The sequence below is a fragment of the Ascidiella aspersa genome, chromosome 9 (assembly GCF_963924565.1).
Source record: "Ascidiella aspersa chromosome 9, kaAscAspe10.2, whole genome shotgun sequence".
In the NCBI taxonomy this organism is placed as follows: domain Eukaryota; kingdom Metazoa; phylum Chordata; class Ascidiacea; order Phlebobranchia; family Ascidiidae; genus Ascidiella; species Ascidiella aspersa.
This window is the reverse complement of record NC_139455.1, coordinates 5,049,456-5,065,033: the sequence shown is the minus strand read 5'-3', so window position 1 is coordinate 5,065,033 and position 15,578 is coordinate 5,049,456. Positions and strand designations below refer to the sequence as shown.

Here is a 15,578-nt window from a genome sequence, read left to right as displayed (position 1 = left end):
TCGAAATGACGCGGCGCCATGAGGAGCAGCCTGACGCAAGAGATCAAGAAAAGGGCGATCACAGAACGAGAAAATAGCATGTACAACGTCGCCGCACAACAACACCGAAGGCTCAACTGAAACGTAATAGTAATAGCAGCCTCTCGCGAAGACGGGCCTGCTATTGAAGTGCATTGCTTTACTGCGAGGATTCGCGGCACAATATAATACGTACACAACATGGTTACGTTGCTAAATAGGCTTTCGGGCAGCAAAAGAAGTGAAGTAACAGCCGTACAACCATACGGAAACTTTCCTATTCGTCACGAGAAAAGTCAAATCTAGTTGTTTTAAATTTTACCAGGAGCATATTCCCGGAATGCTGTAGGAAGCAGTGGTGAAAAAAGCAAGAATTGACCGGAACGGCGAAGGGTCAAAAAATTGCTGCCGAAACGGCGTCCGCTGTATTTTTTTACACAATGCCAAGTCCTTTATAGCCCATACCGCTACCTTCTTAATGGTAATAAACCAAAATTTCAGTTAGAAATTATATGTGCACTATATAGAGCGATAACCCAGGTTTTGTAAGGTCAGCTTTAAACGGCATGTTTTAGTCTTCACTCTTTTTCCTTTCCGAAAATTTTCGTGCGTTTCAGTAAGATAAGTTTCCACCGTTCCAGGAAAAAGCATTCTTCTACTTGCAACCCCTGGTGGGAAGTAGGGATGTCCAAGATCGAAATTGATAACCGATACCAAGTGGTAGCATCTGTACTCGTCCGATACTAGGGTTGTATCGATGCCGATAACCATAAATACCACAGGAATTTTAGCAACGATTTGGGATTCAACGCAGTTATTTCTGCATTAAAGTTAATACTATCGAACAATAGTGGGTTAACTCGAGGTAGCCCTACTTTTTAACGCTAAGGCGAATTTGCCCTAATAACCTGGAAAACATTTGACGTCGAAGGTTGTAATTTCATCTATTTTGCTTGTTTAAGCATAGTAATGACGTCATTTGCTATCGGATCGGAACGTCATACTTTTTGTCCAAACCATCGGGTATCGGTCTCGGAATGAAATGTCAAGTATCGGACATTCCTAGAGTAAGAAGTATATGGAAACTGAAAAATTTCAGTAAAATATTGCGATTCTAACAAAAGCAAGTGTGCAATAAACGGCTCCGGCTTGTATTGCTTGTGTTTGTCAGAAATAGCGATTGCACCACAAAGTTTTCCACTTAAAGCTATAGAAAAATAAAATTTGCTTGTTCGGCAGAGCGAAAAGAAGACTACTGACTCGAACACACACAAAAAATACACTCGAAAGGTCAATAATCCAGGCAACTTAACAAGCAAAAGCCTGCGTTTATTGATGTGTATTTATTTCCCGAGCCCATCCGGTCACACTGCAGCTACAGACACGACTTTAAGAAGAACCTGCTAAATTCACATCCAGTTGCCCAGCATAAAACAGCAGACACTAATTTAACATGATTACGTCATCATTCGTTGATGACGTATATGGTGCACGGAACAAGAGAGACCAAGAGGAAGGCACGACGATTAAGCGACCACCAGCGACATCTAACGGGCAAAGAAATAACGGAGCGACTCGATGGCGACGTCTAGCGGTTAAAGGCACAAAAGCGAGAAAAAAGTTGGATAGCTGACATGCAAATCAACCGACAATAATGCACAATCTAATTTTAACAAGAGGAATGAAAACGCGCGGGGCGAAATAAGGCCGTTCATCGCAGGTATAAAGCCAACTGTCACTTTGCATGCATGTAAATAAATAAAACACGAACGCTTAAAGAAATACCAAAACAGTCGATCAAAAATCTAGATGGGGTTTAGAAATGAAAAAAATCTAAGAAGGGGTTTAGTAAAGAATAAGCGCAGAGAGCAAAATTCGATGCGGCTGCTTAACTAAAGGACCTCCTTCACTTTTAAAATCTCGTGTAGCACTGTGCAAGTGAAAAAATAGCAACGACGCTTTTATCTAAACAAACAATCATGAAAAGCCGTAGCAATGGTTTGTCGAAATGCAGAGGGAAATAAAAAAGAGGGAAGGGCAATAAATAAATGTGCTGGGTCCACGAATTTTCTTAGTGTTTTTTCAAAAATTCTAAGAAAGGATTCCGTTCGCTTTAACACCTTAATCGAGTTGGTAACAACTAACAACAGCACTCTTCAGCGAATTTAAGTAAACAACTGTTTGCCTTTGCAGACCACTGCTGCTCTTGCTCTAGTAGCGCGAAATCCAGATTCAAACCGGCGGCTTTAAGTCAATGAATAACAGACGCGAAATAAATAAAGATAAATCAAACGAATCAACCACGGCGCACTGGAACAAACAACGAAAACCTCCGTGGGGAGCCACCTTTCCTTCGCGAGACTGCAGAACGAGCAACGTAAATAGACACCCACATTACATTGCACGAGTTAAGAGGGCGATCAGGTGTTTTCGCAAATGGTCGGGCCGTTAACAGGAGTGCGGTACAAAAAAAAGTGCAAAAACGCACATTTCACTTTACGTTCATTGATTCTTTAGTATGTTACTTATTGCACCGACAAATTAACTACAAAAATTACACACGCCGGATCTTCAAATTTTGTGGTTGAGATTAATGTCAATAACATGTATAAGTTTTTAAATATACTGAGCCCGGAGCTACACATCTAGAATTTAGAGTAGGACCAAATTGATTTTTAAGTCAGGCAACTACATAACGAGAGTAGGAATGCCGTTCTCATATAAAAAAAAATTAAAACGAATGTCCCACCGCCGTCCAAAACAACCCCTAGCCCTCGGACTATTGTACACAAGTAACCGAAGGTACAGACAACCCAGTCGCTTAACTGTTGTGAAATAAGCATGTATGTCGCTTTTCAATGTGCGTCCGGAACAAGTCAACTGTTTTTCTACGTTAAACACATTTTTAGGGTTAATGCCAAGATTCGAAAGTATAGCTAAACTGTGTGAACGTTATAAGAATCTGTAGTTTACAAGAATAGCACAATAATGCCTCAACAAGGGCTACGGTACAGGTTTTCAGATCATTATGAAAAAAAATTTCTCCTAGGACTTTGAACCCACAGCTTAAAATTCATAGTTTATTTGTAAATTTCGTGAACTTTATATTTGATGTGCATTTTTTTCCAGGCCAATTGGGAACGTGAGAAACGAACAACAAGAAATGCTTTTCACGATTGCACTTGTACACGTTTTCGTTCTAAACGAACCAGTCTAGATTTTAAATTTGTATACAATGTAACTTCTATTTGTCAGAAACATCAACATTTGAAAGACCCCTGAATTTGGCATACATCCGTGATGGCTATGCACCAAATTTTCGCCAGTATAGCTTTAGCGGGCTCTATTTTTCCGCTACTACTTTTGCGGAGTTCGTCGCAATTTCTCAATAATTCAATTTTCAAGGTCACAATGAAAATGGTAACAAAAGCCACTGGACGCCACACGATCGAGTAAAATATTGCTACGGTAACTATAAATTGCAATTTACACAATTCTCTTTGGTTTGTAAGTTTCGTCGACACGCGGAAGCAGCACAGCTACGGTTCCTAAAGCTACACTACGAGAAGACAGCAGCGGTGCAATCGTTTCACCTTCCCTTCAGTGGGTTGCGTAGTTTTTAACAGTGATGAGTTGGGCGCCGGCGGCTCTAAACTGGTTGAAACCGGTTCAGGCCGGACTGTACGGTGTGGAGCAGGAAGTAAACGTGGAAGCCCTAGTAAGGAGACGCCGGTCCTTTTTAACGCTATTGGCGGAAGTCGGGTTTTTATGTCCGCCTTCCGCGCTTTCGTTTGTGGCGCCTGTCGCAGAAACTCGGTCAGGCAGCTCTGACTCGTGCCGCGGACTACAGTGACCGTTTAGCACTGGCGATAGTCCACCAGGTGGCGCGCTGTTCTGGCGACAAAAGCACGAAGAGCCAGGGCGTCGCTTGCGGTAGAAATAGCCGCCGTTCTGGTAAACCAGCGACGACGCTGACGAAGAAGAAGGCGGACTGGCGGGCAAAGCGTGCGCCAATTCCCGCAGACTGTCGCCGCTCAGGGCCGATCGGGCCGCGAACTCGCGCCGACGGCGCCGCGCGTTGCTCAGTCTGTGGTGGGGGCGGTCGGCGCCGGCCGAGTGCGCCTGCGGCACCAGGACACACCGTTTGGCGCGCGGCGCGCCGCTGGAACAACGCACGACCACGCCGGTCGGTGTAAAGTTGTTCGACGGGCGACGGTTCGCGGCGCCGCGACGCAAATCGGTGCAGTTGTTGCAATTCGTGTTCGGCGACGTCGGCGCCACCGCTGCGGTCGTGCCGTTGTTGACGTCATCTGGCTGGGACCCGTTTTTCGTCGTGACGTCATAGATGTGCCGACGCGGAGACGCGTCCCGGTTGCACCCGCAGAAGTTCTGACATGAGTAAATTTGGTTAGGAGAGCAGAATTCAACAATTGACTATAAAGAACGTCTTTAAAAAATACGATTAGCTTCTTAAAGAAAAGATAAGTTTACTAAATTATTTTGGCTGGCTAAGTGGCTATATTTGGAGAAGGGGAGCACTATAAAAAAAGGAGACAAGAAAGCCCGCAATGTGCAGTAATAAACAAACAAAACGAGTTACATGAGCTAATTGAGCATTACGAAGCTTTTAAAACTAACGGGATAAGTTTGTTAAGAATTTCTGCATTATACAAGTTTTAAAAAAACACAACAAAATAAGAGGGCTAAGAATTTTGCATTGTGGAGCTTTAGAGAAAAAAAAATCGACAATAAAATCCCACGCGCTTATAATGCTAAAAAGTCCCAGTCTAACTCCCGTTATCCATTGAAATTTTTTAAATTTAAAGTGATAACGCAACCGACCTGTAGACCGGGCGAGAGATCTCGCTGATGCTGCTGTCTTTTTCCCGCCTCGGTGCCCTGCTGCTCCGTGCCCTGCTGCTCCGGACTGACGCTGTTCATGTGGTTCACGTCGTCTTCGTCGAAGCCGCTCGACGATTCGTTCTCGTCGCTCTCCGACGCCATCTCGCGGTGGTGCGGCGACAGATTGACGGCCGCTTGGAAGCCGGTGGCCAGTTCGGGGGGAATTCGCACCACGCCGGTCCGACGTCCAGGCGCCCTGGACGGGGAGACATGACGGTGCTTCTGGTACTCAGTGGGACCGTCCTCGTTGCTAAAAGCGGAAAATAATATAACTTTTTAATTGATTCAGCAGTCTTAAATTGGCCTTCTATGGTTTGATTGGCCTTCCATGCGGATGTGCTCTTACCAGAGGCGTAGCTAAGAGAGGGCGGTGGGGTACATATGCCCCCGGGCGCCAAGGTAAAGGGGCGCTAAAATGTGGCTTACAAATGCCAAAATTTGGCTGCTTCTTCTTTAAATACAATATTCCGATTAAAATTTAAATTGTTTATCCGTATAAAGTAAGGTATATTACGTTAACGTAATGGAAAATCTGATTAAAGATGGAGGGGCGCCAATTTTATAGTTCGCCTCCGGGCGCGAAATACCTTGGCTACGTCTCTGGGTCTTGCTTCACAACTGTTTGGATAATTATACGCATTTTCAGTCAAAGTAACTGCAAAAAACACACTAACGCAAGGCAAATTTATTTGGCTGATTTACACCAGGAATATCTAAACTGTTGCTACCAGGTATAGTAACATAAATCAAAAAACAGCTCCTCTGGTTGAAAAACATTACCAGAGGAAGATTTTTTGATAAATATTACACCATGAATATTTGTGAAATATTTAAGTATTGGAAAGGGGGTTGATTAATGCTCATTCTGTTACCGAAAAGCTATTTGACTTGTCTTCGGTTTTATGCCGAAAAGTCATATAAAATTAAAATTGAAAGATAAGAAAACGAAAATGCCAAAAAGAAGGAAGTTTTTTAGTGTCTGCAAACTTTTTGGTTGTTCTCTTTTTAGTTATTCAAGTGACCGAATTCGACAAAAAACAACAACAGTAAACTAAAATCCAAACTAGATTAAACAATCCAAAATTTAATGACGCCAGATAATTATAATCTAGTTTTTTCAATTCTGGGAAATTGCAACATCCGAAAATCGTTAGTTTTTTATTCGAAAGATGGTTATGGTACACGCCTCTTTGATTTTCGGATATTACTCTTCGAATAAATAAGCCACAAAAAACACTGTCAAAGAGCTGCAGTTTGCCAAGCTTTAGTATATAGCAGTGTTGATGGGGCGAGGCTAGTTTATTTTTAACTTAATGCTACGTGAAATCTATATTAGGCCGACTAATTTCGACAAGCTAACGGCAGTTATCAGTTTGTGCAACAATTGCACCGTTATCGTTGATGAGTACTTTCGAAGTGCCAGATCACAGCTACACACTTTGCAACTCATAACACAATGTAAGGCTCTTAACATAGGGTTTGGCGAGGCCTACACCTTTTTATAAGCCAGGGGTGTCATCTGGCTACCAACAGTTAGATAGGGGTGGTATTTAACGACCATTTACAGAAGAAAACTCGGTTGCAATGTGTTACAGTGAAGCTTGTGACCGCAAATTCACACCTTCAAGAGCCGCAAAATTTCCAGGAAATTAGGCGCCGAAACGTTATTTCCATTCGAGCTAACAGCTAAGCATGCAGGAGTACACACGTTGTATGTATAGAATATATGTCAGCTGCATATCATTGTACTTCTTTTCCGTTTTTACGGCGATCCAACTTTACTAATCGTGGATTAACATGAATTATTTTTATTAAAAATGTTGCGGGCACCAGGTTTACAAAACGTAAATTAGACGGAAACATAAATTTCGCATAATTACAGATCGGTTAGTTGCATTTACGGCGAGCATATTTCGATTTGATTGCTGAAAATTTATCAGGTTTTTAGCAATCTTGCCAAAGTTTACTTAATCTTAGAAGGTGAACGTCCCACCTTACTTAAGAAACGTGGAATGAGAATCATATGTCCATATGTTTTGAAGAAGGCGTGTCACGTTTGAAATGTTTCTGAAAGAACCTTTTCGAAATTTTCCGCTTTTTTGTTCTAGTAACGACAACCACTTTTTCGTGGTGCTTCTTCTTGGTAATGTTTCGTCTCTGATGTAATATTATGCCTTTTATAAATAATATCTATAATTGCTTTGTGTGATTATAATGTAACCATGGACAATTAACTGTTGAGTTTCTTGAACTAAAACGCATGGATTTATTTACTTCATAATATATAACGTCAAGTCTGAAACTAATGTGAAAATTGACCTAAAGATACAACAAGGTGATACGCCATCAAACTAAAAAAAGTGTAAAAGTCTATCCATATAAACGTTAAAGACATGTCAGAATAATTCATGAGAAATTCAGGGACTGGCTCAACGACCTTTTTGATCGCCCAAACTTAGAACGCATGTTAAATAGGCTGTGTTATTTTAAAGGTAGCAATTTGCGTAGAAAAATATATTGAAGCCAGTTGTTTGCTAAATTGTACTGTTCAGTACAACCTGTCTGGTACAACCACATGAAAACAGAGGGATCGCTACATCCAGACGACTACTAGATTTATTTTAGCTTTTTAACTTACGCATAAAATTAGAAATACCGAATTCTTAAAAACTAGAAAATAAACGGGAAGTTAAACTGGAATGACATTTAATTATTTCACGATCAATTTAGTTTAAATTGCAATTTATTCACATTCAAATGTGATGGCGAATGTTTCTGTGCTATTATTGGTATTTAGCACACCCTATGCTTTTCAGACTGCACAATTCACCTACAAGACGTTACAACCAAAGTGTATTTATTCAAATTTTACGATCCGACTAAGATAATAAATTTGCCAAAAGTAGCATTTTTGTTAAAACCCGAATTGGATTAAAACTAGAATAAGGGGCACACCAGCAATCCACAAATTAGGTTAGAAATAGAATTAGTCGCATTTCTATGTAAATTGTTTAAACTAGAAAAATAGTAAAATAAAGTTATTTAGGGTACAATATAAAATGATCTGTAATCTAGTTTGATAATAAAATTTAGAAGCCAAAAACGTCGAGTAGGTCGACATAATCTTGATAAAGACGTTTCGACAAGAACATTAATTGAAGATGATACAAAAACTGGTATCGAAACGTCATAATCAAGATGATGTCGATCTGCTCGATCTTATTGGCGTTGAAATTCAGTATCAAGATAGAGCAGGGGTTCTTAAACTTGAAAAAGTGATTACTAATTAAATGTACAATAATATTTCAATTTGGCCTTCGTGGACACCCCAAGACTAGTTTACGGACTCCCACGGGGTTCATGGACCCCAGTTTAAGAGCCCCTGAGCTAGAGTTATCAATTTGTCCAAGTCTGGGAACAATACCTCATTATTTCCTCCAACTCGAACGAGTCGAGTTGTCGGGCGGCGAGTAGTGACGTCTTGGCGAGTTGGGCCACCTGACTCAGAGGTGGGTCAGAAGGGGGAAGCACCGACGGGCACGGGGTTTGCTCGGGAAAGGGGGTCTGCGAACAACAAAAATTGTGTCAAATTTTGAGAATTTTTTTTGTTTAAATGGTCACTTTTGTTGGGTCCAGAATAGACCGTCAAGACTGTGAACTTTAAACGATATGTAACGGCGTAAGCTATTTTTATGACGTCATAGCATGCACACGACGTCAAACAGTTATTGAAAATTCACAGAAGTGCGGCGGACTCATTTGAAAAAAAAACAAGTCGGAGTCCGGCTGAAAAATGTCCAGTGCGAGTCCAGATCCGGAGTCCAGCCAAACTACCCTTTTTAGCTAGATAGGGGTTTTATCAGTATTGCCAATTTCTTGTACGCTTTACTTACTTGCAGGTAATTTTTTTTTTAAATCAATATCCCATAATAATAACGCAATAGTGTCTCGAGGAATCAGTTATAACGACTGCGAGTTAAATCTCGGATTATTTTCAATAGGACTATTTCCTTTAAAAATAATTAAAGAAACTCTATTTTATCAACATTTTCAATCGCACGACGTATTTTGCATATAATTCGTAAACAAATTGGTAAAAATGCCACAATACCAAACAGTTAAAATGTCTTTATCTGCAATACTTTCTAAACACATAGCTCAAGCTGGAAATAAATTCGAAGAATACTCAAAGACGTTTGGAAAAACATAGGTTTTGTGAATACATTTAAGATACAAAGACTGTGAGGAAAATTAAGTTTTGCATATTAAATTCAAAGACAATTCACAGACGTTTGGAAAAACATTGGGATTTTAAAACACATTAAAGATACAGACACTTTGCGGCAACCCTCCAATACCGTACCTCAGCGGAAGTTGGTCCAGTCGGTTGAAGTTGGTCGTCACGTGACCCCGTGTCGTCGGTCGCGCATGAGAGGTTTCGCTCGAGTGAGCTCTCGCGAATCGGCGAAAAGTTGCCGTCGACGTCATCGTAGGGCTTGAACGCCGAGGGCTGTGATTGGCTTTCGAGCGCTGCGCAAAAATCACGTGACGGGTTAGAATGGCGGGAACCAAGTTGGGAAAACGTTTTTGCATAGAAAACGGCATTTTCCATAGAAGTGATTTTTAATTTTTTTAATAATAATATTTCCTGTGTTTCTTTATCGGCAAATCATCTCTGAAAGATAATATTGCGGCTATTTTTTGCCTCGCCGATTGCAGTTTTTGCAGCGTACACATGTGTCTGCAATGACGCGTAAATTGTAAAAAGTATAATATAATGCATATCCGAAGTAAGACAATAAGTTCAGTTTTAACATCGATGATACCTACTTCTTTGATATTCTTATTACGTCTTACTACCACTTTTAACCATTATGCTCCAAAGTATACTGATATTTACATTTAATCAAACATGTCAATGTAATTTATTCACGTCATCAAAATGAGAGCTTAACAAAATCCACGATGTAATCTATCCTGGTTTGTCAACTGAAGCAGCTCATACTAGCTTTTGCGCCGAGCTGACATAAATGTTGAGTAATGTTAGGGTCATTGGGTCACAGTGAAACGTAATCACAACCGCCATCTTTAAAATAAAGGTGAAGCATTTATAATTGATTGGCTATGAATCACAAAAGGTCAAAAAAATTGCCACACATTCAGTTTAGTTTAGGCGAAGGTGAACCAACGCATTGGTGACCCACGTTGAAAATGCTCCTTTAATCAATTAATAAAATACAGGGCAACCAAGACAAGGCCAATGTGTAACCAGACATTCTTTTGAAAGATTACTATTTTTAGGATGTATTTTTATGTGATTCGCAAAGTACTTTGCTGCGACTTATTGTATGGCCATCCTGGTATGGGCTATTGCTGTCTTGTTTTGTTGCAGAAGCAGTGGACTTTATTTGAGTAAATGCAATAGGTTAAGATTAGAGTTTCTCAACCTTTTTTCGCGGCGCCCCAAATACAAAGCGTGCGAACCTTTGGAGACCCGATTCCATTCAATGAATTTTTATAAGTAAACAAAACATAAGAGAAACGACAGGAACAAATTTGAAATTAATTTATATAAAAATTGTCTTAGTATTTAGGAACGCAGTTTGAACGCAGTTTTCATTTCAATAATGGACCCCTGCTCTAAAAGCTTTGTTACAAAAACAACATTTGCATAAATTCTGTGATCTCAAAGCCATAGAGCTACATGTATGTTATTGACTTATTGTGCTTCTGTTGTTAAGTTTTAATTAAAATGAACGCATTATCGTTGTAATAATAATGGCTTGGCATACGTTCGTATGAAGGGTTTACCAATCGGGAGTGTTTTTTGATCTCTCAGTTCCTAAAGAAATTTATTTTACTACAGCCAAGGCTCGTTGATTCTTTCGGGTAATCCACACTTGCAATTTTTCGTAGCCAAACTGATTTTGGTATGAAAGCCAATTTGGCGGCCCAGTTTTCTAATGGTACGGAGTCGTTAAGGTTATTTAGTGCGACTTCCGAAGTGACTCAACCTGTAGTTAATGAGATTAATGTGCGGTGTTTTGTTTTACGTTTAAAGGGCTCGAAACGGTGTTTTTATTTCCAAGCGGTTCTATCGTACGACTATAGCAGACAAATCGCAGTTAGTTTAAGGGTGAAATACTTACTGCCGCTTGAAGTTTCTTAACGGTCAAGCCTGTAAAAACGTTCATTTGAACTGCTTAAAAGTGTTGTAGTGAAATTTAAAAAAAAACGGTGTTGTAGTGAATTAGATGAATGCAGTTACTGTTTTTAAAGTATCTTGACTAAGAACCTTTGGTCAAAATGACGAGAATTGACTTTTAAGTTGCTTTTTACGACAAGTGACTTAACTTTGACTTTCACTTAGGCAAAAGACTAGAATGTTTTATTCAAAATATCTATGTTAAAGTATCCTTACTTTGTCAACGTCATCTGATTTATGTTTAGTTTTTGGAAATTACTTATATTTTCTGGAAAAAGATTTTATTATTTGTGTAATAAAAACAGTTAAAACTTGATCTTCATCTATAAACAACAGGTCTTGGATTTGGCTTAAGGTTTTTGGCAAACGACATGGCTCAGGCATAGTTACCTGTATGCTAACAAGTCGTACGGCAAATAACAAAACGTGCTTGGCACGGCGAATTCGTCCGTGCGTATATAACAACGAAGTGTACTTGTCTAGACTTAGAGAGAATTTTCTTTAACCATTTGGATGTTTAGCGAGATTTTTGTAAAAAACACAGACCTTGATCCGCGGCAACGAAAATCGTCTCAAATAGTCCTATATTTTCGAAAATTTCGGGTAAACACACGTAGAGTAAATATCAAAACCCATACAGTTTGTAAGCAGCAGTTTGCGAACAATTCGAATATTTCTAATTCATTTTAAACATGGTGGATAAAGCACTGATTAAATATATATATATATAGTGTTGTAAAACAAAGAATACTACCTATATTTCCGCGTATGGGCGTTGATATTCCTACTATAAGTCTAACTAGATACAACCTACACTACAGCCGTTGGGGGAAATAGGTTTTTCAATAAATTTTGCAATTATAAAAAAGGGCAGCCCAAAATAGCAGGAAAACAGGCAATCTTTGCGCAGAGATTTAAAAAGTGATATCCCCACTAAAATAATCTTCACGTCTATATAGTTCGACTCTTATTAAAGGGTTCCTGTAAGCCGATCAGAAACGACTCGTACACCTTTCAATTAACTTTAAGTGCGGGTCAGGTGGGATAAAACAAACTTATTCATGTTTTAAATGTAGGAATAATTTATAAACGCCGAGGCCGCATGACGTCACAAAACTTGCGCAATGACGCGAAAATATGGCTTTAACTTCATTGAACATTAATTCACTCTTTAAAATTTCTCAAAATGACCAGGTTCTGAAGGAAATGGGTAATTTTTTAACATGTAAAACTATTAACAAAAAAATGATATCAAGAAAAGTATTAGATTTTAAACTAAATCCTGGAAAACTTAAAAAAAAATCTGTAAAACAATTCGCTGCGGTTGCAAAGTAAATAGGCCGTTCACTAAAAATCCTATTAAAACTTGAGTGACCTCAGTTTGAACGAATTGAACAAATTAAACAATAATGCAATACAACAAGTTCACCGACAACAACTCCCAGGCTCTCCTACGTCACAAGAGCACCATAAAAGGCACTGTGACGTCACTGGCGCGCGCGCCGACAGGAAAACATGAAGCGTATCGAGAAAGTTGGCTCGAGGCCGAGGCCGGGTCCGAATGCCTGCAACGTGACAAGTTGCACATGGCATTGGTAAAGCAGCATTTGCTTACAAGACATTCGGGCTGATTTTTAAGCTTTATTCCACCATTTGAAAACGACGATAGCCTTTACAGCGGCTTCAGTAAACTATAACGGCATCCGCGAAAGTATGAATATAGGCTTGAAAAACTATCCTGCAATGAGGTTCGAACTTACGACCTCGGCTAAACCGGGACTGTCGCTCTAGTCCAGGGGTCACAATTAGGGATGTCTCATAACATCGGATGGGTTCCGATACCCGATGCCAAGTGTTAGTATCGGTACTCTTTCGATACTAGGGTGGTATCGGTGCCGATCCGATACAAAATTATAATAAGATTTTCATTATAATAAGATTTTTTTTTTGTTATTTAACGCAGCGATTCTTCCTTGAAAGGTAAATTTATCAAATAAAGTAGGTTAACAGCTGGAGGTAACTTAACTCCCTACGCTAATGCAAATTTTGGCCTAATAATCAGCAAAAAAATGGAAAAATAACGCTTCAATGTCATTATTTTGCTTATGTGAGCATAACAATGACGTATTTAGTATCGGATAGGATCGAGATACTTTTTGTTTATAATATCGGGTATCGGGTATCGGTATTGGAATAAAATGTGAAATATCGAACGGCCTTCCCGGCCCGCGGCATTTCCTTAATGCAGATGAAGTTGGCCTACGTTTGAAATGCTTTCGAATCCAATTTTAAACTAAATTTTGATGAAATTTTAAACTGTACGTTAATTTAGTAAGGCTCACTACAGTTTTCATCGCATATGTTTTTTGGTCTCCTTCGTTTATTCATAGAATCGAGTTAATAAATTCGACACAAAATGTTATGCGATCGTCAGGCCTTAGAGTTTTTATGAAAAAAGTTTGCCGGACCCTGTTCTTTCCAGTCTACCGATTGAACGCAGGGTAAGAGGGCGTTAATCGTACTTTATAAATCGATGGCTTGGACTATTGCTTCTAAAATACACAAATCAAAATACAAAAATGGTTTCTGTTTGATTTAGTTAAACAAAACTGGCATTTGCGTCGTACTTAGTAATTAATTGTCATATACAGCAGTGGTCGGCAACCGCCGGTCCGCGAGGAGTTCGCTACCGGTCCGTAGCAAGTTTTTCAGTTTAAAATTTGATTCAAACCCAAACCTTGCCGGAAAAGGAAGCTGGAAAAGGCTAGGAAAAGTCAAAAACGATTGAAAGTATTTTTTTTAAATAAATCACATTAACTTTCGTTTAAATATACTCCATGGTTGATTGGTATATGAAAAATCACAATTTATAGTTTCAAGCACTCGTGAGGTGCAAAACAAACCAGTGTGCCGTGGCCGTATATAGAGAACTTTCACAACATCCTAAAATACGTTTTTGGATTCTAAAATCTAGCTCCTCGTATGTACAATATATCGAAAAAGGGCCAAAATATCATGTTTTTTATCCTTATCCGTGTTCACCCTAAAGTGCAATAGAATCAAATCATGCAAACAACGTCCCACGATAAAATTAATTATTATTTTTATGTTCAGGCAGGAAAGTTAAAAAAAACGACGTACCGGTATGCATTTTTATTAGTTTATTGAAAAAAGTTGTAATAAATTTCCTTTACTGAACATGTGTTGTTTTTTAAGGCCAGTCCGCGGCAAAATTTCAGTTTTAAACCGGTCCGCAGTGTAAAAAAGGTTGCCGACCCGTGATATGCAGGACTGTTTGATATTAGACAGAGTACTATTGCGTTATAGTTTTTCCCCATACCACTTAAACGCAAATAAAATACAAACAAAAATTAGGGTAGCCAAAGCTTCGCTATGTATTTAGCATTCGGCTAGCCACAAAAAACTTGGATGAAATGAACTGCTTTTAAGTTCGCCGCGCTGGCGTGTAATTAGCGGGCATTGCGGCATCGAGAAAGGTCGCGTATATTGACCCGAGCAAACAAATCGTTAATCAGCGAGCGAGCTTGGCGACGCGCTGCTCTTTTCCCTGTGTCTTGCGGAAAAACACGCAACGAAAGACTGAATGCTATTTCGCTAGAAATAAAAATAATAAAATAAAAAAGGACTGAATACTAGTTCGGCAGAAGGCAGATCAGGGAAGATTTGAATGTAACCCCAAAGCGTTGGAACACATCGCCATTTTCTGAAACAGATTTTTTACACAATCTTCGATATTGCGCAAAAGATAACTTATGCTTACTGTATATTTTATTGGTGTCTAACATTGTATGGTAAGAGTATTGTAATCCAAAATACCAACTATGTGTAATTGTAATCTATATAACAACTATTTCCTTTAAATTAAATAAAACGTGTTTAAAATCAGGGAATGTAAACCGCGAATCACGGATTAGAGTGGTTATTTGCTTTTATGATATTGATTCAGACATATTTAGAAGTGAAAAAAATACATCTGGTAGCACCCATGTATTTTAAATCTTGAAACAATAAAAATTTAACTACTAAAGTCTTGTTTTCACTGTTATACTATCGTAGGCAGTCGTCCCTTTTTATATTCTAGCCTTACGAGGTGCCATATCTTAATGCATTCAAACTGAACGTAGGCGCATCACAACAAAAAAACTAGTGGGGATAAACTAGTATGTTCAAAGATTAATACAAGTTAAAAATAACTGGTGGAGATGAGACTTGCTTAAACAAAACTGCAACAAAGCTTGTGGAACAGAGTGGTGGGAAATATAGCGTAACCTAGATTCAAGAAGACAAAATGACAAAGGTAAAATGGTGGGGGGAAGGCCAACTTAATCTCTTACAGATCTAATGACCAGTTATATCAACCTTTTAGGCCCTACTGTATAGCACTATGACGTATCGCTATCAAAATTACCATGTTCGCTTTTGCATTAACAGC

The 15,578-nt window shown here is 39.2% G+C and overlaps 1 protein-coding gene across 1 annotated transcript in view; it reads right to left on the bottom strand.

Moving 5' to 3' along the window:
• Window positions 1-3,055: 3,055 nt before the first annotated feature.
• The window catches only part of LOC146132013 (uncharacterized), a 29,934-nt gene continuing 17,411 nt past the window's right edge, over window positions 3,056-15,578 (bottom strand). Inside the window, exons 9-12 of the mRNA XM_083397093.1 lie at window positions 9,284-9,450; window positions 8,345-8,484; window positions 4,861-5,170; window positions 3,056-4,407 (exon numbers count right to left, since the gene is read on the bottom strand). Of these exons, the coding sequence (XP_083253219.1) occupies window positions 3,688-4,407; window positions 4,861-5,170; window positions 8,345-8,484; window positions 9,284-9,450 (1,337 nt within the window). The 3' untranslated portion in view covers window positions 3,056-3,687. The remainder of the gene's footprint in view (window positions 4,408-4,860; window positions 5,171-8,344; window positions 8,485-9,283; window positions 9,451-15,578) is intronic.